Source organism: Antedon mediterranea, chromosome 11 (genome assembly GCF_964355755.1).
Source record: "Antedon mediterranea chromosome 11, ecAntMedi1.1, whole genome shotgun sequence".
Taxonomy (NCBI): domain Eukaryota; kingdom Metazoa; phylum Echinodermata; class Crinoidea; order Comatulida; family Antedonidae; genus Antedon; species Antedon mediterranea.
Genome location: NC_092680.1, coordinates 3109619 through 3136738, shown reverse-complemented (window position 1 = coordinate 3136738; position 27120 = coordinate 3109619). Strand labels below are relative to the sequence as shown.

Below are 27120 nucleotides of genomic sequence, written 5' to 3'. Positions count from 1 at the left end.
TAAACAATTAAAAGGTAAGAAGCATCTTTCCCAGTGTATGTGAAAGAGTGAAATTAATTAATTTCACTTTTCCCAGACTTGGTCAGTTGTTCTCAACTCGTCAGTGTGACAGTACGATGAAGACGCCCAATGTTAGCGTTGACGCTGCGCATGCGCTCGGGTGTTGGTGTACGAATTGTTCGCGTATCTTTATGACGTCATTGGGAGTACTGCAGTATCTCCCCTTTCGCCAGATCTGTCTTTAATCAAGCACCTTGATTGCACGTAAGACTACAAATCCTTTCTCATCTACAAAGAAGTTTCATTTCCGAAGATTTAACAATGGAGAATTTGTTTAATGATCTAGATTAAAATACTTTCTTTGGTGCCATGTTAGTTTAACAATAGATAATTTAAAATAATTTCTAAATGCGTAAATTATAAATAATGAAAATTCTTCCATAAATTATTTATATAAAAACACTCATTATATAAGTAAATAAAATATGATGCATCGTTGGCTAATATGAAATATGCACAATTCTTTTTCATAATTATTATTTCAGACGCTTAAATATCGATGAAAAGGCATGTTAAAGAATTAAGTTTTAATGAATAAATAAATGGTAATTCAAATGTTCGAAATCGAATAGGCCTGATACATATTTATACTATTCTGTGTGATCTTTCATCAAAATATGTTAGAAGTCATGGACATCGAAATCTTGCATAAATGTCAGTTAAAATGCATTGAAATACCGACATGGAAAATTCCTATATCTAAAGAAAGGAATATTCTAAGTTCCGGACCGATTAGCCTATACTCTAATCAACAAGGATAACTCCAGCATGGAAAATTCCTATATCTAAAAAAAGAAAGATTCTAATTTCCGGACCGGCTGGACTACTCTAATCAGCCAGGATAACTCCAGCATGGAAAATTAATATTATCTAAAAAAAACAGTTCAAGTTTCCTCAATCAACTAGGATACGAAAAGAAATGTCGAGTTTTTCCAACATCGGCGTTATGACAAAGAATTAAAAAAAAAAACCCAAAAGACACATTTTACATCATACATTTACAATTAAAATTGCCTCTACATGCGAACGTAGTAACATGGATAACGTGTATCCAACGTACACTATAGTTTAGATGACTTGCAATAGTCAGTTACAATCTACCTAGGGACAGTTGCAAAATTAGACGATTAGGCCTATACTGGATAACATTTGAGACTACTGTCAATTCAATTCAATCCAATTTCTTTATTGCTGCAAATGCCACCAAGGGCCGGCTAATATCCCCTTAAAACATACTGCATCATACAAACATATACATAATTACATTTAAAATTCAATAGGCCTAAGTAAAATATTAAAATCTAACCCCACCCTATGACCTGTTGTCACTGATTACGGAGAAGAGGACTCTTAACCGGCATCATAGTGGGGATTTTCCATTTTTACCGAATAACCCTTCACTTTGTAACCACCAATGCGTTTAGATAATGATATCTACTTTATCGACTGCACTGTTTGTCAAGCGGTTTTTAAGTCTTTCTATTGAAATAATAACACATTTACTTAACTATTGGTATTCCTGTATATTAAAAATCAATACAGTTTGATGCTTATGTATAGGGGTCAAAGGAACAATTAAACGATAAAAAATGTATTGTTTGTAAAATAAAAAGACAGGGAAAACAGGAGATACCGTACTAAGTCGTTAATGATTGCATTAAAATATTAACAAAAAAAAGACGCTAAACTTACAATGAAGTTGAAATATCAGTATATAAAATGAAAAATGAGAAAAAATTATTTTAAAAAAATAAAAATTTGAAACTCTTTACATTACAGTATGGACGGCAGCCTCAATTATCTAACAATTGGTTCATAATAATGTTTATTAATGTCCATTATCTAAATGGCCATACGGTGAATGTGAACGCACCGGTGCAGTCACATGTTGTTCAGTAATGTCAAAATAACAACATTAACAAGCATGTTGTCTAATCGGATGATGACATCCACCATACGGTGCGCGTTTAATACTACTTGAGCCGCCACCGGCCGGGTTCGTGTGTCTTAAAAATGTCAGCACAAAGCTTTTGTTAAGTTGCATTACTTGATAATTTGACACAATGCGATGGACAATAAGTGACATTCAGGATAGGTTTTAACACACCACTGTGTCATTACAAAGGTGACAATAAACCGGGGTTTCTAAATAATGGTTCGTCCTATTATGTAAGACCAATCAGTAGCTTAACTAATTACAATCTTTAAGTCCAATTGTTGAAGACAGCAACAGCCTGTGCCTTCTTACCTATAATAGATGCATTAGCATATAGATATACCGTTGCCAGCTGAAACAGCTTTATCATTGAATTCAAAACAAGAAAAGCATCCTCTATGGATATCCACTTTTAATAATAATAATAATTAAAGGCCAAATTAAAATTTGAAAGTGATTTTGGTTAATTTAAGTGTTATCATTTTGCGGCCAGACTAGTGTCTAATGCTAATTAGTACGTAACAGTATACACTACAAATTATAACTATTGTCAGGCCTACTCAAGTAGGAGCTATGGTTTGGTAAAAACGCACAATCAAATCTTTAGTTCCAACACATGATAGATTTAAATTACTCACTTCTCATATCGAATTGGCAAAACATTATCTACACCAAAAACAGACGTAAATTATTTATTTGTTCAGATATTGTTAACAAATTTGACTGTAAAACTTGGCAAAGATGATTTTAATTGACATATACATTTCAAAGTCAAGTTTTCAGTTGAGGAATGACAGTGCATCTTTACATACATTTTGAATAAAATTGTCACGTGTGTCTTTATATTATACAGCATGCGTCTCTTAATTTTAGTGGCCTCAGATGGTTATGACACGTGTGGCACAAAGGCAACACTATAACACTATTGCATAATCGTCAACATTTGGAAGCTAGATCGTTTTGACACTTGTTGAACGAAATAGAAGTTTTATCGGATCGAGTCCGAGGTTCTGAGCAACTGTATTGATTTTTGATTAGCTGTATCTCTCCTGATAAACCGAATGCTACTCTAGGCCTACTGAATTTTAAACCAAACAACTTCATAAAAACATTTTCAAATGAACGTGATGATGGTACAGGACGCCAAGTTATATAATCTCGTGCTGAAAATCGATTGAAAGGTGTTGATACACAACAAAAGTGCCACAGATGGCAACATTTTCTTCTCTTCAGTGGTAGAAAAAACACCTTTAGCCTATTTCATTGCCAATTGGAACATATTTAAACATGCCAAACAAACATATAGGCCTATAACTTATAAAGTTTAATATATGAAATGACGTGGGGTACCATGGAGGTATAAACTGTTCTCCATGTTTGAACAAGCGTCCGCATTAGTAAATAAAAATATGTTTAAATACAATATCTAGGCCTATAGGCCTAAATGAAAATAAATAGATAATAATCTATTCTGATATAGGGCGTAAGTACGGTAGGCTCTCAATTACATAACTTATTATATGTATTATCTTCTTCGAAGAAGAGCTAAATATCATAATTAACCGCGTCGAATGAAGCCCACATTATAGTTTTTCGTGCAAGTTTAGAATTTCTCACTCCAACCTAATTGTTTGATTTAGCTTTTTGATGATGTTGATCAAACTGTTACCTAGCATTGTTGTTTGTATTATAATTAGGTTGTATTACTAACTACCGAAAATGAATGACTCATACAGAAATTATTGAACAAAGCAACGAACGCAAACATTGGTTTTGAGTAAATTGAGTTTTTTTCTTAATATATTACTTTTCTCTTGCATCTACCCACAAGGGTGTGTTAATTATCAATCCAGGGACGCGAAAAAACAAACGCACAAACAAAAGGCGGCTAAGTCTAGACGCCATTTATATTGTAAAACGCCCTCTCTTTAAAGGTCAAAGTTTATCATGTTAAAATGATATATAGTGGATAGATTGCCTTGATGGAAACCATATTGTGTAACACATTGATTATACAATATGGAAGAATATACGACATAGAGGGCGGTATTTAGATTAGTACAATTATCAGCAGGTAACAAAACGAAGTAGGTATAAAATAATTTATTGACAAGATCAAAGGTTCGAAACTCTTAAAACTTTATAAACTCTTCGGTAACTACCTGTACATGCAATGGAAACCTTTTCATAAAATATAAGTTTTATTTGTAAATGTAACAAAATAAAGGTTTAAATAATTAGGAGCTTTAAATATAAAACATCTGCATAGAAATACCAGAAAATTTAACTTGATTTTACAAATGTTGGATTTATATTTCGATACTAAAAGAGCGCATTAACTGCAATATTCTTCTTATTACACAAATGCATGCAGTAACATGTATTTAGTGGTATAGCTATTTTCAACTACGTTTGTTGTTACTCTACTTTGACAAGACCTTCTAGTTTAAAGCCCGTTTCCACTAAGCAAATCTATTCGTGAAAATCAAACATTTCTGAGTTCTGATTGGTTAAAAAATAAGATGAAAATATGAATATGCATGCACATAAACAAATACTTTTCCATTTGCAACTAATTTGTCATGTCTGTTGTTAGCATAAAAAAAATTTGCATAAACTTTAAAATGTTATCAACAAAATAAATTCCCAAAATAAATTATGTATTTGCCTAATATGATGAGACCAATATGGCAATTCTGGACACTGTATTGATCAATGTGGCCCAGTGCTGAAACAGCTCTCTAAACAGAGACCAGTGAAAGCATAATTTCTCTATGTGCAATCTTTGAGATGCCTCTAAATATTGCTTCAAGTATATACTGATTGAAACTGAAAGTATAACGGTACTAGTCATCATGTCTCATATCATTTTCACTATGTTGTAATCAAAGAAACCCGGAAAAAGTCAGTTGTGAAAGGATTCACTGTGGAACTCATATGACGTTGTTCTCACGGTGGAAGTATTCTCATATAAGCACTGTAGACCAGTGCTTATGCAAAATAAAACTATAAATATGCAAACAAACGTTTGAAACACACAACACAATATATTACATAAAATTTCGTTTTGAACAACCAAAAATAGTATAAGCGAACTTACAGTACGTTTCGAAACCTATCAGGTTTCATTCTAAACTGGCGTTTCATCGTCTAGCGTTGTTAATCCCATGACGACGATGAGTTGGTATAGCGCCACCAATAGGTCCAAAAGGACGTGCCCCCTTCTCCAATAGTTGATCATAAATGTGTGAAACGTACTGTAAGTTCGCTTATACTATTTTTGGTTGTTCAAAAAGAAATTTTATGTAATACCTATTCCACAACCAGATGAAATTCTTCCAATATTCTCATATAAGCACTGTAAACAAGTGCTTATGCAAAATAAAACTATAAATATGCAAACAAACGTTTGAAGCACACAACACAATATAGATGGATTTCCCTTAGCCAACATTTAACAATCCTAAAGAGTGTATACATTATTTCAGCACTGACTGTCTTTCTTGAGCACAGCACAATACATTGGATTGGTACCTACATTATCCATATCAGAATCTCTTCATAGCTAGCAAACTGATAATAATCATCCTAGATTGCAAACAAGCCGGTTGCACAAATTATATTTTAGTCTTATTACTGCACATTTTAAAGATTGAACAATAACAATGAAAGACCATGAACTTTTAACAACAATTTCTTTGACATCCAATTATTGGTTATATCAGTAACTAAACCAAAGTATTGGTTAACATAACCATCCAACACCTTTCACCAAAGTGTGAAATAAACCAACCAATAATAATCAACTGGTTAACAACATGCACCATGTGGTACTTTTCACCAGATGGTGAAATAAACTGGTATTGGTACTCAACTGGTTAACATAAACAATCCATCACCTTTCACCAAAGTGTGAAATAAACCAACCATTGATAATCAACTGGTTAACAACATGCACCATCCATTACCTTTTACCAGATGGTGAAATAAACTGGTACTTGCGGTACTCAACTGGTTAATACCACTAGTACCACTGTAATGAAACCCAGCATTGTTCTTTCTTCAAAGAGTAAATGAGATAGGTTGATACCTCAGCTTGACATCACCAACCGTCCAAGACTTTCAATTCGATACAAAGCTTTTGGCCGGTTACATTTGATTTTTCATCGTTTGAAGCAGGTTTCATCGCCAAACTGAAGGAAAATTAGTTTCCAATAGGTAAGGATAATACTTAGCTTCTTTGTGACCTCTGATCAACTTCCTCTTAAGAAAAAATATAGCTCTTTCAATCTCTGTCTTGCTTTGTCTTTTTCTTAAGCTTTCGAGTTCTTTCATATCTCAAAGTTTCATTTTCTAGAGTTGTCAATTCAGAAATCCTCTGTTGAAATGCTGGAGTCGCTCCTGATACAGCATCTGAATATACATATTTTGGAGCTGTAATACAAAAAGAACATCAATAAAAAGTTTAACACTCTGCAAATACTGTGAGCTATGGAAAACAAACGGTCATACCTAAACTACTGACATGACAATGCTTTATCTACATGCAATGTACAAACACAATGCGATGTGTATAAAGCTAATAATTTAGTAAATTCTCCCAATACACACATACTGGCTCAAAAATGTCTGTGCGGTGGTATTCACTACTCATATCCTAAAATTATCCTATCTAAATATTTATTGACTTAAGTGAAATATCTCACAGTATGTTTGATTGCTGATATGGTCACTGGTTCTTAAAATACAATTTTAGTAGTACGAACAAAATTGGGACCCATTGAGCCTTGAGAAAATTGTAAGAAGCTCAAGGGTTGTAAGGACATTAACCCCATCTTTTAAACCTTACTTTTTTATACCTTTTAGGCCAAGTAACCCTAAACAGGGCCAACTTTGGCCTGCTGGCTGCTTGTTGAGTACCTAGGCTCTATATGGATAACATTTGATATTATCAGAGAATATTTTTTGCAATAAGCAAGTCTTACGTTTTGCTCGTTCCCTTGCCATTGGTAGCATTCCTCTCGATCTTAACGTTTGAGATGGCTGTGTTCTAAGATCTTTAACCGATTGTTGTTGTTTTCGACTAGTAGCTGACGGAGGAGCAGTAATTGCTAAAGCTCCCATGGCAAGTGAGTTATCATTACTTATGTTTGTGAACGTGTTTGAATTTGGAGACAAGTAGTGCTCTCTGGCAAAAAACGTGCCTCTGGCTGAAGGCCTGAAACTATTTCGCTTATATCCTTCCATATTTTCATCACCTAAAACTGAAGATAATAATAAAAAATGCTCAAAGGGAAGGCGATATTTAGAGTGTACTGTAACTACGACAAATTCTTCAGATGCTTTTACAAAAACCGCTATTAATAGAGACTATTGTATTATACAAATTAAACTATCAATACAATGGCATCACTGGTGGATGAAAACTAAATTGCTTGTTTTGTTAGTTAGCAAACGCGGTTAAGATAAAAGTTTACCAAAAAACAAAACAAAATCAATAAAATATGGACCAATAACATTATGTTCCTTATACTAATAATCACAACACATTTTGAACAATAAAAAAAGTTAGTATAGGCTGTTTTTTTTCTACTCTCTAATCCTTAAATAATAGAATATGAACTATGTTAAACAAATAGAAACAAAAACCAATTGCAGTTAAACATGGCAGTCTTCTAATAATTCATTTTCAAAGAGGAAGTTTACAGATATTACTAATTAATACTAGTTTTTAATTACTGAATAACTTTCTGCCTTTATTTTACTGCAAGTTAAATATAATTAAAAACTTTACATTTTATTTGTAACCATTAAGTTTAATATTCTTGCATTAATCATTTTTTTCAGGGGGACAATTCTGTATTGTATATCTTTAAAGTAGCATAAATTTGCATATCTTTAAGGTGAGGGCGTGTGGCGCAGGGTGTTAGACGTTGAACTACTGATCGTGAGACCGAGGTTCGAAGCAAACTCTCGCCGCATTGCTTGTATCCTTAGGCAAGATACTTTACTTACATTTGCCTCTCTCCACCCAGGTGTGTAAAATGGTTACCGATCAAGACACAACTTTGCGCTGATTACTAGCTGCATTATGGGAGTATGTTTCCATACGTGTTTGATCCAAAAAATGACTGGGGTAATAATGTTCAGCGCTTAGAGAAGCTTGCTTGTAGAGCGCTATATAAGAATGAACTATTATTAATGAACTATTTTAGGTAACATAAAATGGCATATCTTTAAGGTAGCATAAAATGGCATATCTTTAAGGTAGCATAAAATGTATGGATACATGCAATGTTGTAGTAGTTTAAATAATACATGACCATAATCATCATATTTAGTTTGAAAAATAAAAAATGAAAAACATGAACATAATCATCAACAAGGAACAATAAATTAAATAAAGAATTACAAATGAGGAACTAACATTGGTAAATAAAATATTATTTAATAAGGAAATGTGTTTCAATAAAAATGATTTAGATAAGGTAAGTAAGACGTAAATACAGGATATAATGTTTGACATAATTAAAGTATTTAAAAATACATAATAGTTTAATTATCTTATAATCTGAATGAAACAATCTTTTTTAACATACTTCCTTTATCAATTGTTATAAAACAGAATTATTTATTTCTAACATTTTAATCATGATGGTACAGTATCTTGGAATTCTCGGTAAAAAGTTGACATGATTGGTTGTGATTACGATTATCAATCAATTTATTATTAGTCAGGTGTGCAATGTAGTAAAAACTACTGCTATGATGGGCTAGCCAACTAATCTGTTATTGTACTTGATCATATGATGATTACGGGGGTGAGTTCATACAAAGCTATAAGCAAATACACTATCAATTTTTATGTAGTAGACATGATGTCATATCACTATCATATTTGGGAATATCCCTACCATATTTGGGCATATCACACATTATTGTCAAACTAATTTAATAGTGTATAAGGAGGGTGGGAAGGAGGTTATTTTGATGCTACCTAATGAACACATGCATGTATAGAGTATGAACCTATTATGTAAGAGGGTATCAGCAATTACTGTGGTGTGTGTCGACGATGGAGGTTAGATTATGGAGGTATAAAATTAGATTTAATTTTATACCTCTATGGTTAGATACTGTAGATGATCATTTAATGAATCTAGTTAAATTGCATGAAGTAAATGTAGTTAAAAATGTATGCAGATTATGTGTGTGGACAACTGGTACTATCTGTATCAGGTTATACTAGCAGTGCAACTGAATAAATAAAAATGTCTCATGATGAATCTACTGATAACAAGTTGCAAGCAATAGTAGGCCTACTGTATGTATACAGATTATGTGTGTGGACAACTGGCACTATCTGAAGGCGACTCTGAGTGCCAATTTCAATTTCTTATGAATCTACAGTTAATATATTTAAGCAGTTAGTAAAATTATGGAGGAATATGTTTGTTTGGACAACTGGCACTACCTGTATCCTCATTAACAGTGCAGCAACTGCTGGATGTCTGTAATGGTGGTGATTCAGGCGGTGCAGCCACTGGCTTGCGAAAGTTCCACCTTGCAACTGTAATATCTTAAACAAGAATTAAAACTTGTATTCTATTTATTACTGAAATATGTAGGATCGTTTACAAAAGTGCACTGGACCGCTTTTAAGTTTTTATCTTTTAAACACCTTTTCTACTATAGTGGCTGTAATTTGGAGTTGCCCTCTGTCTTAACTGCTCATTTACTGGACTCAGCTTAAATTAAACTAATTGTACTGTTTTGATTTTTTTCATTAAAGAACATGTATAGCAAATTGGTGAATATTTTTTCAAAGTGACTTGTGAATGACAAAACCGTTGATAGCACACAAAAAATGTTACAATACAAAAAATCATATTATCTCTGAGGTGAGCCGAGGATTTGAGGAGAAAAAAACTTGAGGAAGTAAAGACATAAATTGAAATTGATGAGACTCAAGTACGCATTGTTATCCAAGTTAGCATTATTATCCTTAGTTTTGATTACCAACAATATAAACAAAGAAAACAAAACTGTTTCAATATTACTAACATCTGTCAATGTACTATTTTAAGCTCTGTCTACACTCTATCAAACTTTATGTGACAAACAAATGTGATGTGCCCATATATGGACATGTCATATCACTACCATATTTAAGCATATCACTACCATTATTTGGGCACATGACACTTTTTTGTCCAACAGTAGACAGGGTGGGAACGCAATAGAAACTGACAGAATAATTCATAGACATTAAAAATAACCTGCATATTAGTGAAAATTAAATATTAAATGAAAGCTTAAAACCAACTGAGGGCGGTATTACTATTATGAAATTATTTTGTACAATAAATTGTAGGCTAAAAAACAAGCTTGATCCCTCACTGTTATAGTTGGCAGGGACGGATTTAGACCTTGTAGGTCACTCAGCCGAGTAGATTTTTTTAAAAAAAAGCTAAAAATAATAAAACATTCTTCTACCATGGAGCGAGTGAGCCGCAAACCCTTGCCGATGTTATGGCTACGTAATTACGATTCCACTGTCTTAACCGAACAACATTTACTCACTCTGATGTTGTTTCTCTATTTAAAATTCACCTACTGTATGTACTGCTAACATTTTTGGGAAAACATTAGCCGAAACGGCAAAGTTCCTGGGAGGTTTTACACTACAGGCCCTCGGATAGATTACTAACCAGCAGATCTGTAATAAATCGAAAGTCATAGTAACAATAACATATGTTCTTTCAACATGATCAACTTACCTTTTGTTTCAAATTTGGCCACACCAAGTGAGTCCGTGTTTGTGCGTCGATCACGTTCTTTCTCAAGTTTACGTTCAAGGTTGTGAAGGTCATCGCTAATAGACCGAACAGTGTCTAACTGTGAACTGTTTGTAAGGGGTGATGTGGTCGGTAGCTCTTGATGTCCATACGGAGAGTTAGCAGAGCTAAAAGAAAAAAACAAACAAATCCTTTATTTAATCAATAATAATAAATAATAATAATAATAAATAGAAATAGTATAACAATCTAGTCCAATTTTTGGCTTCAATAAACATGTCATTCACAAGGCTGTATCTTGGATTTTTACAGGGTGGTAGGGCGAGGAGGGAAAAAATTGTTCATGCTGGTCTGTAGCTTCAAAAGGGGCACTTACGGAATAGGGAAGATTTATAATAATGGTTTGGTGCCATGAACCAAAAAGTCACTGATAATTGTTGGTTGATGATCAACATTTGAGGCTGGATCAGAACATACTGTACCATTTTTTGTCCGAGTGTCTGTCTGAATGCCCATCAAATGTAAATTCATTTATATACCATCTACGATTTAAAAATGGAAGATGCTGTCGACTCATACTCCACACTATTATAACTTTCCGTTTCCAGACCTGATTAATAATATCAAGGTAGTGTCAGGAGCATAATAGTGTATGAATGCTGAGCAGTTAGTTGTTCTTCACAGCTGGTACTACAGTATTTATTGATTTCTACCCTGGCTAGGCTAGGCTATCTCTGTTCTCATCCATGCCTGCTGTCATACTAACTGTTCTCCTGTAGGCATATATTTCTTAAACCTATCCTAGGCAGAGCTACCTGGATTGGAAGGCCATAATTGCCTCTGAATTAGGGCAAAACTGTCGGTGTCACGTCTAGCCTAGCAGCTAGGCTTAACTAACTAACATGTCTCACAATCAACCAGATGACTTATAATACATTATAACACCTAAGTAAAATAAAGAATAAATCTTTCAACTTTCCCCTTAGTCTTTGCTTAAGTACAATACTTATCATGAATTAATTACCATTGTTGATCAATACATCACTAAAAATTCAATCTCTTGGAATGTTTCATTTTATTTTTACAATATTGAGCATATTAAATGATCATCCCAAAATGCAATGTAAAGTTAAAGTAAATACAATTTGACATATTAAATAACCTTTATTTATACAGTAATATAATAATTATCTGAGAGTAAATGAACATCATTTGTACAATGAACAAACAGGAAATTGGTTTATAATGTTACTCTATAATGGAACAGTCCAATCTAATTGTTTACAAGCTCCATGGTGATAAGGCAACACTCAGTTGAGTTCAAACTCTTTAGAATGTTGATGAGAGTTTCATTATTAGACCTACAGTATCTATTTAGTAATCAATGCTGACAAAATTAATACAATACTTACTGTAATATATTATTGAACTATCTTATTGGGTAATATGTGTAAACTCCAATAATTTACATTTGTGTAAACTGTAAATAACTAATGTACTCAGCTATAGGCCTATACAGTTGATGTAGAAACCAGATTTTGTGTAAAGATTCTAATGGATCTTAAAATACTATTTAATTTTTTGAAAATCAGACATTATCGGGCAGTCGAAGAAATAACAATTTTGCAAATGTTTACTGTATTAATACTTTAGAATAGAGAATGTGATATAAACACCTAATTAATTTTAAAAAAAAAGAATAAAAAAAAAATATTAAAAAAAAAAGAAAAAAAGAATTTTACCGTTGTCTGAATAGATAACGATCGTCTCGCAATCTATTTAGTAATCGTTGATAAACATTTTTTCTTCTACGATAGCCAATCATATCCACACATTTATAATATTTCTGTCCACGTAAGAAATCACACGATTATTAACATTGTCAATTTGGATTCTCCAGCAAAAGTAAATAAATTGATGCAGGTTTTTGACAAACTCTAAAAGAAAATCCTCTGTGCTCAAATCACAATACTGAACATTTATTGTGTATGCAAGGCAATAGAAAGTTGCAACAATTGAAGACTCAGTTACTAGCAGAAAATCATATGTACTCTTATATCATACAATTCTACTCAATTATATTCCAAATCACAGCCTACGCAAATGATTAAAACACATTTTAATAACTTGAAAAGTTATATCTGACATCCATATAAATCTTCCAACAAAGGCTGTTTTCATGTAAGAATGTATCAGACACTCAAAACTGGTTTCTTCAGACATTTTTCTTCATTAAATCTCAAAGTAACCATTCGACTATGAACTGTCAAGCATGAATGTATGAGTACTTGTGTATATCATGTGTAGTAATGCTGTGAAATATAATATTGTACTACAGTATTAATGGTAGACTTGGCATTTCAAATGCCATCACAATGATGACGTAATTGTACGACAAAAATAATCCCATATCGGCATTTGTGACGCATGCAAGCAGCTTTCGGTTAAACCTATCTCCTAATCACATATTGAATAATGTATAATCCATAGTATAATAATGGACTGTCATCCGGTCAGCTGCAAATGTCACTTCGCATAAGAGTACCAGGTTAACATTAGCAGCAGAAAATATAAATATAATCTATGGAAAATAACCCTGAAAAGCAGTATACAGTACACAGACTATTCTAATCCTTCACTTAAATACAGACTCTGAAACAGTGAGCTAGGCTAGATTCTCTGCAATTTCCTGAACACCTTTAGTCTGTGGTTGGAAATCATTAAATCACAACTTGAGCATGGAATTGGACAGTAGAAGGTATCATTGTTTTTTAAATCACACTTTGCATGGGGATACATTAACAATGGATAACCTTAAGAAGAACAAAGTTATTGATAGCATATCTACTGTGCCACTGTACATTTAAATAACATCATTTGTCATAAAATGCTTTTTGGTTGAGGCAGCACAGTATAGGTCTTGCTAAATGGTTATCAAAACACAATTAACATCTTTAATATTTAGTCATGAATTATGAAAAATGTCAAATGTAAACTACTCAGAAACAACCTTTTGAATAACCATTTATTATTTAAGGTACAATCATTATAATACAGATGGGTTGATACAAAATATGAAAATATTGAATGAAACTATGTTTTATATAGGAGTAAAATAAATAACTAAATAATGTTTAAAAATGAAAATATCATACATTATAAGTAAAACTGTAAGTTTAATGCGGATTACTGATTGTGTACTACACTACTACTAAACTCTACATCATTAAAATGAGGCAGGGAGAAAATAATGAATTTAAATAGCAAGAAAAAAAAACATTCTTGAATCAGTTGTTAAACATGGTAAATCTACAGTACTAAAATGCGACAACTATTTCTAGACAAATATATTATTTATTAGACTGACAAGATGGTGCGGGTTGATGATATTAATTATCACTTACCTATCAAAGCTGGAAAGGCCATAAAACCTAAATTGAAATAGTACTATAAAGCCACACAGTAACTCATTACAAAATGGGATGCGGTATTGTGACAAGTTTTTCAAAATAAAATGTTGTCATTCATTTCAAATACTGACATAAACAGAACAGGACAAGACTTTTACTTTTTTAGCTACTGTAGACAAGAGAAAGTGCCTACACTTATAGACACCATACACTACAGCAGTATACTTTAAGCAAAAAGTGTAGGCCTACTGATAGTAATTTCTTTGTGTGTTTAAAAATGCGTTGCCTAAAAAACAGTATATACTGTAGACAATAATGTTGGTTAAAGTGCAAATGCGTCTAGTTTTCCGAGACATGATCATCTGTATTGACCAATTATTTCACGTTTATTTAAAAAAAAAGTATATGAATTACAACGAAAAACCAATCCTACCAGTCAGAAGTAGAATCCCGTAGTCGACCCAAGGGTCGATGAATTTGCAGCCCAATGTTCACTTTTGTCGGATACCACAAAGTCTCCCTAGAAGAGGCGCTTAAGCTTCTTACGGTAGTAGTCTGAGTGGGAGGGGCATTCAACCTGGGAGGCCTAACCACAACCATGCAACTCTCCATAATCAGATGATTCTCATACAACTACACATTGCTTCTTTGGACTTATTATCTACTACTATTCACAAACAGTACTTCCAACACGAACGAATTCCTCTGTTTGACAACATCTGGTATTTTCTAATATTATCATTTTATTATTTTTGACCTTCTGTACGTGATTGAAGGACTATTCCATTGTTGATGATGCACACGTCAAATACATGGTGAAGATAAGCTAAGCAAATGTTGTCAAATCTGTCACCGAATCAGATAAGGATATCAATTATTATACTGTCTAATATCTATACTACCGGTATTAACGTCATACATAGTGTAGTGGGCCTACATTTGAATTATGAACAGTTATGAAAGAATATAAACTACAGTGTACATTAGTATTTATTCTGTAATAATTCCAGGTCTACCACCTAAAAGTTATGGTAAAATGTTTTATAGAAAATCATGAGTACTCCATGTAAAGCTCATCTACACTATCATCACACTATGGTAGTGATATGACATTATCATGTCCATTCCATATATTGTATGGGCAAATCACATTTTTTTGATAGTGTAGAAATTAGGTCTGTGCGTATGGTCATAAGATATGTTTCTCTTTTAAATAATTTGAGAAAATATGAATGCTTTTGTATGGAATCAGTTTTAATTAATAACCAACATAAACAAACACATACAATTAAACCTTAATGACCAACATAAAACAAACACATACAGTTAAACCTAGTGACCAACATAAAACAAACACATACAATTACACCTTAATGACCAACATAAAACAAACACATACAATTAAACCTAGTGACCAACATAAAACAAACACATACAATTACACCTTAATGACCAACATAAAACAAACACATACAATTAAACCTAGTGACCAACATAAAACAAACACATACAATTAAACCTAGTGACCAACATAAAACAAACACATACAATTAAACCTAGTGACCAACATAAAACAAACACATACAATTAAACCTAGTGACCAACATAAAACAAACACATACAATTAAACCTAGTGACCAACATAAAACAAACACATACAATTAAACCTAGTGACCAACATAAAACAAACACATACAATTACACCTAGTGACCAACATAAAACAAACACATACAATTACACCTAGTGACCAACATAAAACAAACACATACAATTACACCTAGTGACCAACATAAAACAAACACATACAATTACACCTAGTGACCAACATAAAACAAACACATACAATTACACCTAGTGACCAACATAAAACAAACACATACAATTACACCTAGTGACCAACATAAAACAAACACATACAATTAAACCTAGTGACCAACATAAAACAAACACATACAATTACACCTAGTGACCAACATAAAACACATACAATTACACCTAGTGACCAACATAAAACAAACACATACAATTACACCTAGTGACCAACATAAAACAAACACATACAATTACACCTTAATGACCAACATAAAACAAACACATACAATTACACCTAGTGACCAACATAAAACACATACAATTACACCTAGTGACCAACATAAAACAAACACATACAATTACACCTAGTGACCAACATAAAACAAACACATACAATTAAACCTTAATGACCAACATAAAACAAACACATACAATTAAACCTAGTGACCAACATAAAACAAACACATACAATTACACCTAGTGACCAACATAAAACAAACACATACAATTAAACCTAGTGACCAACATAAAACAAACACATACAATTACACCTAGTGACCAACATAAAACAAACACATACAATTACACCTAGTGACCAACATAAAACAAACACATACAATTACACCTAGTGACCAACTTAAAACAAACACATACAATTAAACCTTAATGACCAACATAAAACAAACACATACAATTACACCTAGTGACCAACATAAAACAAACACATACAATTAAACCTAGTGACCAACATAAAACAAACACATACAATTAAACCTAGTGACCAACATAAAACAAACACATACAATTAAACCTAGTGACCAACATAAAACAAACACATACAATTAAACCTAGTGACCAACATAAAACAAACACATACAATTAAACCTAGTGACCAACTTAAAACCAACACATACAATTAAACCTAGTGACCAACATAAAACAAACACATACAATTAAACCTAGTGACCAACTTAAAACCAACATATACAATTAAACCTAGTGACCAACATAAAACAAACACATACAATTAAACCTAGTGACCAACATAAAACAAACACATACAATTAAACCTAGTGACCAACATAAAACAAACACATACAATTAAACCTAGTGACCAACATAAAACAAACACATACAATTACACCTAGTGACCAACATAAAACAAACACATACAATTAAACCTAGTGACCAACATAAAACAAACACATACAATTACACCTAGTGACCAACATAAAACAAACACATACAATTACACCTAGTGACCAACATAAAACAAACACATACAATTAAACCTAGTGACCAACATAAAACAAACACATACAATTAAACCTAGTGACCAACATAAAACAAACACATACAATTAAACCTAGTGACCAACATAAAACAAACACATACAATTAAACCTAGTGACCAACATAAAACAAACACATACAATTACACCTAGTGACCAACATAAAACAAACACATACAATTAAACCTTAATGACCAACATAAAACAAACACATACAATTAAACCTTTTAAATAGATAATTCCACCTGCACGCAAGATGCTTTCAAAACTTAATTTCCTTTTACAGTGAAATTATATTTACTATACCGTTGGTAGTCTAATCAGCATTTGTATTAAATTGAAACTTCTTTTAAGATTAAGCAACATTAACAGTTTTAATTAAATATTTATACAGTATACAATAATTAATAAGTAAGAATGTTATTTATTCTTGGACACGGCTTCTTTATAAATCAAATTGTCTCCATTTGAGTAAAATTCACTTTCTATACATTAAAACAATTGTTATTTAATAGAAAGTGAAAATATCTAATTTATTTTAAATAATCATCATTGTAATACCAATTACCATAGATATTTCTGTATTCATATTAGATTGAAATGTTAAAGGGATAGTGTATTTATATAGGAATCTGTTTTATAATAATTAATATATGTTGAATATACTATTTTTATATCTGTTAAGCACTATCTACACTATCAAACTAGTTTGATGTGCCCAAATTTGGCAGTGATATGCCCAAATATGGTGGTGATATGACATCATTATATCCATATACTGTATGCCGATGGGCACATCACATTTTTGTGTCACAAAATAAAGTTTGATAGTGTACGTGTAGACAGAGCTTTTATTTAGTCCAATGCAACATAGGCCTAAGCAATATATTTTTGACGGTGTACCATAATTGTCACTCATTATTATCACATGTTAAAATACAGTAGTAGTAGGCCTATAATTTTGACAGATTTTAATTAATGCAAAATGCAAGGATAAGATACTTTTTGTATGACAATGGACGGGTACTACTACTAATGAATTTTAGATATTACCTATAACATTTTTCACAAAACAAAAATATTGCGACTATCCAGTGCCTGACAAGACACACATTATGTTTTTAAGTTTTTGTTAAGAAACATTAAAAAATATTTTTTTTAAACGCAGGTGTTAATCAACATCATAGTTAATTGTATTCATTATTCAAAAGACATATCATGTGACCATAATGACCTACATTCTTATCTAAAGTCAGCTTAGGAAATTGGCAGCAATAAATATTATCAATAAAACCTAGTAGTTGTACTGTACAATACATCGTAAAACATATAATTACTTAAATACTTGTATTTATGTTAAACACTGTACTGAAGTTATCAATAAATACTGAATAGTTTTTCTTCATGACTTTTTAGCTGTTTTTCCCTTTCTTTCTGTATAGCGTGTGATATTCACCAAAATTCATAAACATTTTATTATTTTAACAAATCAATAAATAACACAAAGTGAAAATACAAACACTTGTGATGTAATAATGAATGGATAACAAATGCATGACTGCAGAGTCTCCACTAAGTCTCTAAACTCCACCTGCTTATTTTATTCTGATTACACGAAAGATGAACAACGATGAGCAGTTTTATAATGCATTGTTGACAATGCGGTGATATTAATTTAATTAATATCTTACTACTTTTGCACCAGTGAACAGCATTGTCAATGAACTTTGGGTGTGGTTTGTTGATTATTCTTTTAAGGATAATTTAACCTTCTAAAATAAGTAAATATTTATTAGAAGTAAGACTAGAACATGATCATAATGTATTGTTCTATTCACAAATTATTGATATTAAACATTTTTGTTTTAAACTTTACATTTTTTGTATTATACTGAATAGAAGTGACAGTCGAAAGAATTGCTAGCGCTAGACAATGTTTTGCTGTAGTGTAATTAATAACAATACATATTACATTTTAAAATTTAAAAACATTTGAATTCTTGTGAAGGGTGGATTTACCAAAAAAAATTAGGAAAAAGGTCTGAGGAGGTCCGCAAATAAGTCTAAGTCTGTAATGACTCTCCAATCCTTAATCATTCCTTAAAAAGTTTGGTGCCAGCAGCATTTCAGGAGCGAAAACGTTTCTCCTCCCAGCCTAATTGAAAATGTTTCTTGATCAACAAAATCATGAAGAAAAAGTAGGAACATTAGGGATTGTACATTTTATATGCACAACTTACTGTATGCAAACAAAAACCCCAAAAAAGTTGCATTGCAACAGCTATAACCAGTGGTCTATTGACTATGGTGGAGCAGTGGCCTTCAACTATGAAGTTTGTTCCTAAATGAAAGAAGGAAGAAGAAGATTTCCATGATTGAATTATTGCCTGTGTATCTGAAAAGGTTCGATCCAAACAACAAATTGGGGGCGATATTCCCTCAGGGCAAGATGAATAGTAACAGACATGGGGTCAAACAGACCCAGATTAAATTAATTGCTATGAGTTCAATGCCATGCGAGAAATTCAACACTTAGCTGAAAAGTGAATGGTTATTAAATGTTTTATCGCGTCCAAAACACTCGGGAGATCCAAGGAGTGTGAAGCTTAGCATTACTCCACTCAACCTTGCAAATTATTAAAATTTAAAAAAAAAACATAATTTGTTATGCATTTCAATTTTTTTTTTATTTGTATGCACAGGTACAAATTTTGATATTATTTTAAATTAAAAAAATAATTTTTACATTTTATTAGCGATTAAAAGTATTTACTAATTTGTCAAGAGCATAAAATTGCATTTACTGTCAGTTGATATTGCAAAACCTTACTGTAGTAATTGTAATCCATAGTGATTTTGGAATGCGGGAAAAGGCTCTAAGGACAAAAATGTTTTTTTTTCAGATTTTATTTTTGTATTGTTTTAGTTATAATTAGGGTAACAACCTCAAGTACCCATCTGGACAGATGTATGGTACTGGATTTTTGTTAAAGCACATATACATTGTGTACGATAATCAAGAAATAAAACTAAAGAGTTTTAATTTTACAGTAGTCACATTCGTGGGTCAGTGACCTGGTGTAGTACAGTATACTTGACTTAATAATGTCCTGCAGCATGCCAAGTACAGTTGTTGAAATTAGCAAAGTTTAATGTCATAAACAAAGTTGCCTTCAGGATGTTTTAATAATTCTTACTTCATATTCTTTGGCTCCAGGTGCATTGCTATTTACTGATAATTAATTTATTGTATACTCATACAACATGTAGGCAGATTGAAAAGTAAAAGATAGGCATCCAAACAAGCCAGAAAGTACTCCTTTCAAAATAAGAACAGTAGCAAAAGAAACAGCCTATACTATCCTACAGCTCATGATAATGTTTTACCTTGTGGAAAAAGACCACACCCATATAAAATAATGTTTGTTGGCAAATAATGTTCAGTGTTCTGTTATTTATTATTACTTTTTGAGGGATACCACCAGGCAAGGATCCAGAATTCTGAAAAAAAGGAGTGTTAGTAATACTTCGGTGGGAGTGCCAAGGGCCCGAAGGCGCAATTTGACCATTTGTGTGTTTCGTTCTAACCTATTAATTAATTATTAATATTCTGTCCAAAAAAAAGTGATAAGTTAAAGTTTGTAATTCTAGTAAGGTTATTGTGAACAGTGTAAGGCGTCCATGTACGTGAGTGTAATATTTATTAAACATTACAACATAAGTTGAATTGAATATTAGCTTATATCCTAGCATAGAACAATGATGTCCAAATGCAACAAGATCACATCAACGTTACTTACTGCAATGCATTCCACACAGACGACTTAGAATACCGTAAAGGAACAACTCTGACAGGCTTAAGAATCGGCTTCACTTGTGGAACGTTTGAGGAGGAATTCTTCTTCAAGACAATTCTCTTTTTAGGCATAAACATGCCAATGCAGCAGGACAGTTCTTCTGGGGGTGCAACAGCTGCCATGATGCTGGTCCTCGGTCCATTCACAAATGACAACGTAACATTTTTGCCAAGTAGAACATCAAGTTACACTGAGTACATGATAATGTCAAAGGTACACAGGTAAATATACAACAGGCGATGATGGATTCAATGTGTTGGAAAATATTTTGCCAGGAGTCTCGAGTAATCAAGCAGAACTGATAGAAAAATAATCAATACAATACATTAGCAGCTCTTTATATTAGGTGTCTGTATACTTGGAAGTCAAAATGTCATTGAACTTTGATAATTAAAATGCTGAATCTTTACTAGAGAGAGAAGAAGACAATCACTCTCATAAAAAAGCAATCTGCTTCATATTAAAATGAGATTTTAGAGTTACATCCATTAGGCATAAACTCACTCACAACAATTGAATTCTCTCATGGACATAATATAAAATGTATGCATATCACAGCTCTCATAATTTAGATTACTGTAATTCTTTTCTAGATGTGTTACTTTTTAATGTTAAACACCACCATTATTCCACACATGAATGCATGGATCTGACACTCAATTACATATTAAATGATACACACTAACCTTTTAATTAAGCATGTTATAAAACAATGTGTACAGAAACACCGCCTTTCAAAAAGAACAAAGCAATTTATAATGCTTTTCAAGTTCTCAACAAATATAATAGGCTTTAAAACACTGAACACCAAATGACTCCCAACACTCCTCTAAACAAATAATATTTTTCAAGCCTAAAACTACTGTATGTTGCAATAACAGTGACTTCTCTGTTTAGTCTCTGACTGAATTAGGTATGTTAAAGGTATCAACTATGTGGTTACTATGGATACTGTCTCACAATATAAAAGTAGTTTGACCTGGATGCAATAAATTTAACTCACTATAAGCATGAAATCCATTGAACCATTTGCTAGAAAACTGAAATTTTAACATTGTTTTAACAATTAAACTGTAATAATAATAATAGGTATAGTTTTAATTAATCATTTTCAATTATCAATTTTAAAACAGAACAGTGCAATATACTTACATACAACACTAAATACAAACTTCTGTTCCAGGTTTATAATACTAATACCCATACTAATAGAAATAAATTAAATGTACACTGTGGGTCTAGATGTCATGGATGAATGGGTTTTATCATGCTCAGCTTTATACTTTTTTTATTGTATATTTAAGTGCATGGTTTTTTTTTTACCCCTCAGTTTTCAAAGAACCATTGTTCAGTTTGTTAGTAAAAGACTCTTTAAAACAATCCAATTAAAGATATCACTATTATATCATCTGCTTTTTCTCTGGTGTGGTTTTTCACCCAGCATTGTTTAAATGTATTTGAAAATACATGCAAGCTAGTATGTATTTATAAATAAGCGAGTTGAAAAACCAAGACATGGATCCAGAAATGGGGGACTCGAGGAAGAGTATAAATGACAGAAATAAGCCTACATAACGCAATGGTGATAATTAATAACTAATGGTAAAATAAATACAAATTCCAGATTATGGTGGTTGGGATGGACGACGTCATAGAAGATGCTCCCCCTTCCACTACTGGTGGCCTATGAAATATTCCTATTCCACAAATGTTTGTAAAATGTTGTACCTGAATGGGAGATGCTTGTCCAAAAAATATGTCCAATCTAAATCATTCTGCAGAGGTTGGGATGGTGTTTTGCAGCGAGATTTATCTTGCGTCGATACTGGTCCTGCAAAAAAGAAAATAACAAGTGTAGGCCAAGCCTTAAAAAGTGCTCAATTAAACTTAGCAAGGTAGGTAGGGTCTAGGATAGTACTGTATACTAGCTAGGCTGGACTTGTAGCTTGTTTAGTAGTAGGCTAGCTATATAGGCTAGGCCTAGGCCTAGGGCCTAAAGAGCCCTCTATAGTATAATTGATAGGCTAGGCCTATCTATATCTCTGTCTAGCTAGCCTAGGCCTAGGCCTAGAGGCTAGAATATTTTTTTTATTTAAATTTAATTTGAACCCGTACTTTTTTCATCAGGAAGTTTTAATAACTTCTTTCGTCTTTTAGTATAAGTTGAGGACGGTGTTCCTAAGCCAAAGCCCATAGGCATTTGTCTAGTAGGCCTGTCACGCACACGTTTTGAATTTTCCGCCTCAGGAGCAGGTTCAAGAGGCTGAACAGTGAGAGTGACCACTGTCGGCATCGTAACCGGGCCGCTGTTGGGAGGTGGTGATGGTTGCCGAGAAAACCAACGTTCTTGAGAATGAGAGTGGAAATTTCTAGACTCTTTTACAAATCTCTCATTTGTAGAATCCTCCATCCATCGATCTCCTTGCATTCCCGAATAATATTAATTTCGAATAATAATATTATTAACTAGGCTTATGCACAAAAACAACATGAAACCATACTGGTTTTTAATACATAGCATATAGCCTACCAGCAGAGTACGCCGGAGACGTCCTGATGCATGCTACAGACTGTCAGCAGAGGGGACATCGCGGGAGTGGGTGTGTGTGCGTGGTGTGTGACGTGCGCGCAGCTGATCAGGATGAGCGATTCTCCCCCCCCCCCCCCGGGCCGGCTTATATTCATTATTATTAATTTATCATCTATATTATGTTCTCAGGTCAGATTATTTTTCAATAAAAATTCAATAATAAATACTGTAGTTGAAAAATAATATCTTAAATGCCTGTTATTTTTAATTCATGACTTGTTTTATGAAGATTTGATGAGAAAATTTAAAAAACATGACTTAATTGCATAAAAACAGTTTTCTTTCTATAGAGGGGGTTATTGCAAATTAATAAACTACGAAAAATATTCTGAATTGTATTATCACATTCACAAAAAAGTAAAAAACGTTCTCTTTGTTACAGTAAGTAGAGTAGTAAGCTATAGGAAATGGTTATTTGATTCACATTGAGATGAACACTAATTAAACATGTAAACAAATGTATAATTAACAATAAGAAACAAAATAACATGACAATTTATGCAATCAATATAACTTTTCAAAAGGTTTTATATTAAGAAATGCTCGACTGTTATAGGCCTACATGGCAAAATAGAAATGTTTACAGCATTTTAGGTTTACCAGGGAAGAGTTAAATTACAATTGTAATTTAACTCTTCCCTGATGTTTACATAATAGTTTACATGGTAATATTTCAGGAAATTTGAAAATAAAAATAAATCACATGTTTGCATTTGCAAATATGACTCGACTGACACAAGAACCTAGAAAAACATTCTCTATAAATACATTTTTAACAGATATATGATTGTTAACCAGAAGAAAATTAACTACATTTAACATACACTTTGAATAGAATCTCTGCTCAATTTCAGTTGTTTTAAACAAGTAGACCGGGCGCCCAGAAAGTTTATTCATGTGAAAAGCTGATTGATGGGCTGATTATATGGGCTGATTATATGGCCAAGATTCATCAATAATCAGTATTGTTACCTGGTCATATCCTGTAAATTTTTCCTGGGGCACCAAATAGGATCGGGTAAAAAATGGATTTAATCATGTGAAAAGCCACATGGATAAAAGTTGTTGGACATCGTTCCCGTATGTGTGTACAATGTTAAAACAGCAATGGCAGCAACTTTGTCCTGTAAGTTGCCCGAGAATAGAGTACATTGCTGTATTATCCTTAGTGGGATATACGAAAATATCATTAACAGTAATTTTATCCTGTAAGTTGCCCCAGATAGTAGGCCGGCCAACAATTTCCGATTACGACCCCTACAAGATTTAACTCGAACTACACGGAATATTGTTATAACTTTGCATTGCAAAGGAATATACGAAAATACCATTGAAGGCAACTTTATTCTGTACTGGCCCAAAATCATTTATGATTATCTCATTGGATCTCTGTGTAATCAATGTGTATGTGTCCGTTTCATTCAAGAAACCAGGCCATATTATTATAACACACAAGCAGGTGAATAATCAAAAGGAGTACTACCTGAGTATGCTCGTGCCCACTCTAAAAGTACGCACTCAGATTTTAAATTGTACGTACTCTACTACTACCGTCGATACTTCTTGTTATATCCCACAAACGAACATAGAATTAGTAGGTCGCCTAATTATTACAATTTGTTATAATCTGGCAATATCCTCTCTTTGTCAGCTTTCGAAATTTAAATCAGACAAAATACGTTCAAATTCGTTAGTGATCATGTAGGGCTGTGTTTTTATTTTCCCATTGATTTTTCAATAAATTTATTTTAAATTTAAAATTGTGATTTTTGTATACGTTTTTGTGTTTGCTGCCCTCTTTCTATACAGTGTAGGATTAGTACTAGTAGAGTCGAGTACGTAGAATTGAAGTGGAAAAAACACCGGTAAAACTAAGAATCACGAAAAAAGGTTTAAAATGATTACTCAAATTTTAAATAGATATATTGGAAGAAAATACATTGAAATAGCAGCCAGTTGGTAAGTTAACATTCTTTCAGACCGCTTGAATTAAATATAGTTCTCTGTGCTTATTAGGCCAGGCCCCAACTATACGTACAAGGCTGTGTCAATCAAGTAGCCGCTAACTAAACTTGCTGGCGCGGCAGTGTTGGTACGTAGGTGGACGAATCGTCCCACCAAGAACTTGACCAAATTACAATGCATTGGCATGGTTGAACATGCATACACTTCAAAAAAACTATTTTATACTAGTCCAAACGTAATACTTACCACTAACTAGGCCTAGACTAGTAACACTAATTCACTGAACATACGGACAGTGTGATTGTTGTGAACAAAAAATAGTATTATATTAATTAATATTTTTAGTAAGCAATAGGCCTATGTGTACAGTTTAATTTTAAACCGTAAATGTTAATTACAATTTTATTTTGGTAAAAAGGCGAAAGACTGGATATGTATGGGGAGCAGGAGCTGCTGTCGGATTGGTCTATATGACAAATTGGAAACTGGTGCTTGACAAATTACCATACATCAAACAACAATTCAAGACAGAAGAATAAACACATGCAGATACCTAGATAAAAAAGAAGTAAATTAATGGTTTTATTGTCACGGTTTTCACCAATTTATTATTATTATTATTTAATTAGTATAAAAAAATGTCATGAAAATACAATTGCAAACAACATCCAAGATATAAACAGGAGAGGAATCAAAAAGAGAACTGAATATACTTATAAATTGGTTTTCAAACAAAAATATAGACAAGACATTAAATCTGTCCTAATGAATAAAATGTACAATAAATATTGAATTGGTTTAGTAATACAGTACTAATAGCAGGGAAGACTAGGTAGCATAAAGTGATATCCCTGGTGCCTTTGTTGTCCTAACCCTCCCCCACCCCCATCTTTGTTGTATGCCATGTTTTAATTAGTAATATTTTATTTTTCCATTTTCAGATGTCATTGGGAGAAATATTTCCAGATGCAATTTGATGTTTGCTTGATACTGTGAATAAAACAGAACTTTTAATTGAACTGAAAATGTAGAGAAACTTTGATTTTCACTGGAGTGTTATTCTCATTTATGTTAACTTACTTTAAAGATATAAGATTGCTGAGTTTGTGTTAATAAACAAAACAAAGAAACATAATTATCTGTTACAGATAGTATTTGAGTGTTTATTTCAACTGATTTTATGTCATTAAAACCCTAAATATTTAGGCCTACATTCGATGTGATCTTTTATTATATCCAGTAACCTGGGAGTGGCGTTGGTTGCATGTATTTACACTTAATCGTGCATTATTTTTCCGTTTACATTATGCTGTAATACGAAGAGTTGCAGTATTGATTAAAGCTGTTTGACGGATCAGAATGAAGGGCTAGTACTGTACTGTACTGCCTAGTACTGTACT

The 27120-nt window shown here is 32.6% G+C and overlaps 1 protein-coding gene and 1 long non-coding RNA gene across 6 annotated transcripts; one reads left to right on the top strand and one right to left on the bottom strand.

Annotated features, from left to right (window-relative positions):
• Positions 1-3893: 3893 nt before the first annotated feature.
• Positions 3894-21935, bottom strand: LOC140062906 (uncharacterized). Of its 5 annotated transcripts, XM_072109294.1 has the most exons (6): positions 21852-21935; positions 21109-21463; positions 10777-10961; positions 9471-9575; positions 6982-7260; positions 3894-6430 (listed from the first exon to the last, which is right to left on the bottom strand). In XM_072109294.1, the coding sequence occupies exons 2-6, from the start codon at positions 21285-21287 to the stop codon at positions 6282-6284; spliced, it is 897 nt and encodes a 298-aa protein (XP_071965395.1). In that variant the 5' UTR covers positions 21288-21463; positions 21852-21935; the 3' UTR covers positions 3894-6281. The 5 variants fall into 5 exon arrangements, with proteins under 5 accessions (XP_071965395.1, XP_071965400.1, XP_071965396.1 ...); XM_072109299.1 differs by lacking the exon at positions 9471-9575; XM_072109295.1 differs by lacking the exons at positions 21109-21463; positions 21852-21935 and adding an exon at positions 14638-14825.
• A 3639-nt stretch (positions 21936-25574) lies between these two features.
• LOC140062663 (uncharacterized) lies at positions 25575-26855 on the top strand. The gene is made up of 3 exons (XR_011847512.1): positions 25575-25714; positions 26139-26288; positions 26662-26855. It is a non-coding gene; the product is annotated as an uncharacterized lncRNA (long non-coding RNA).
• The last annotated feature ends 265 nt before the right edge of the window (positions 26856-27120 follow it).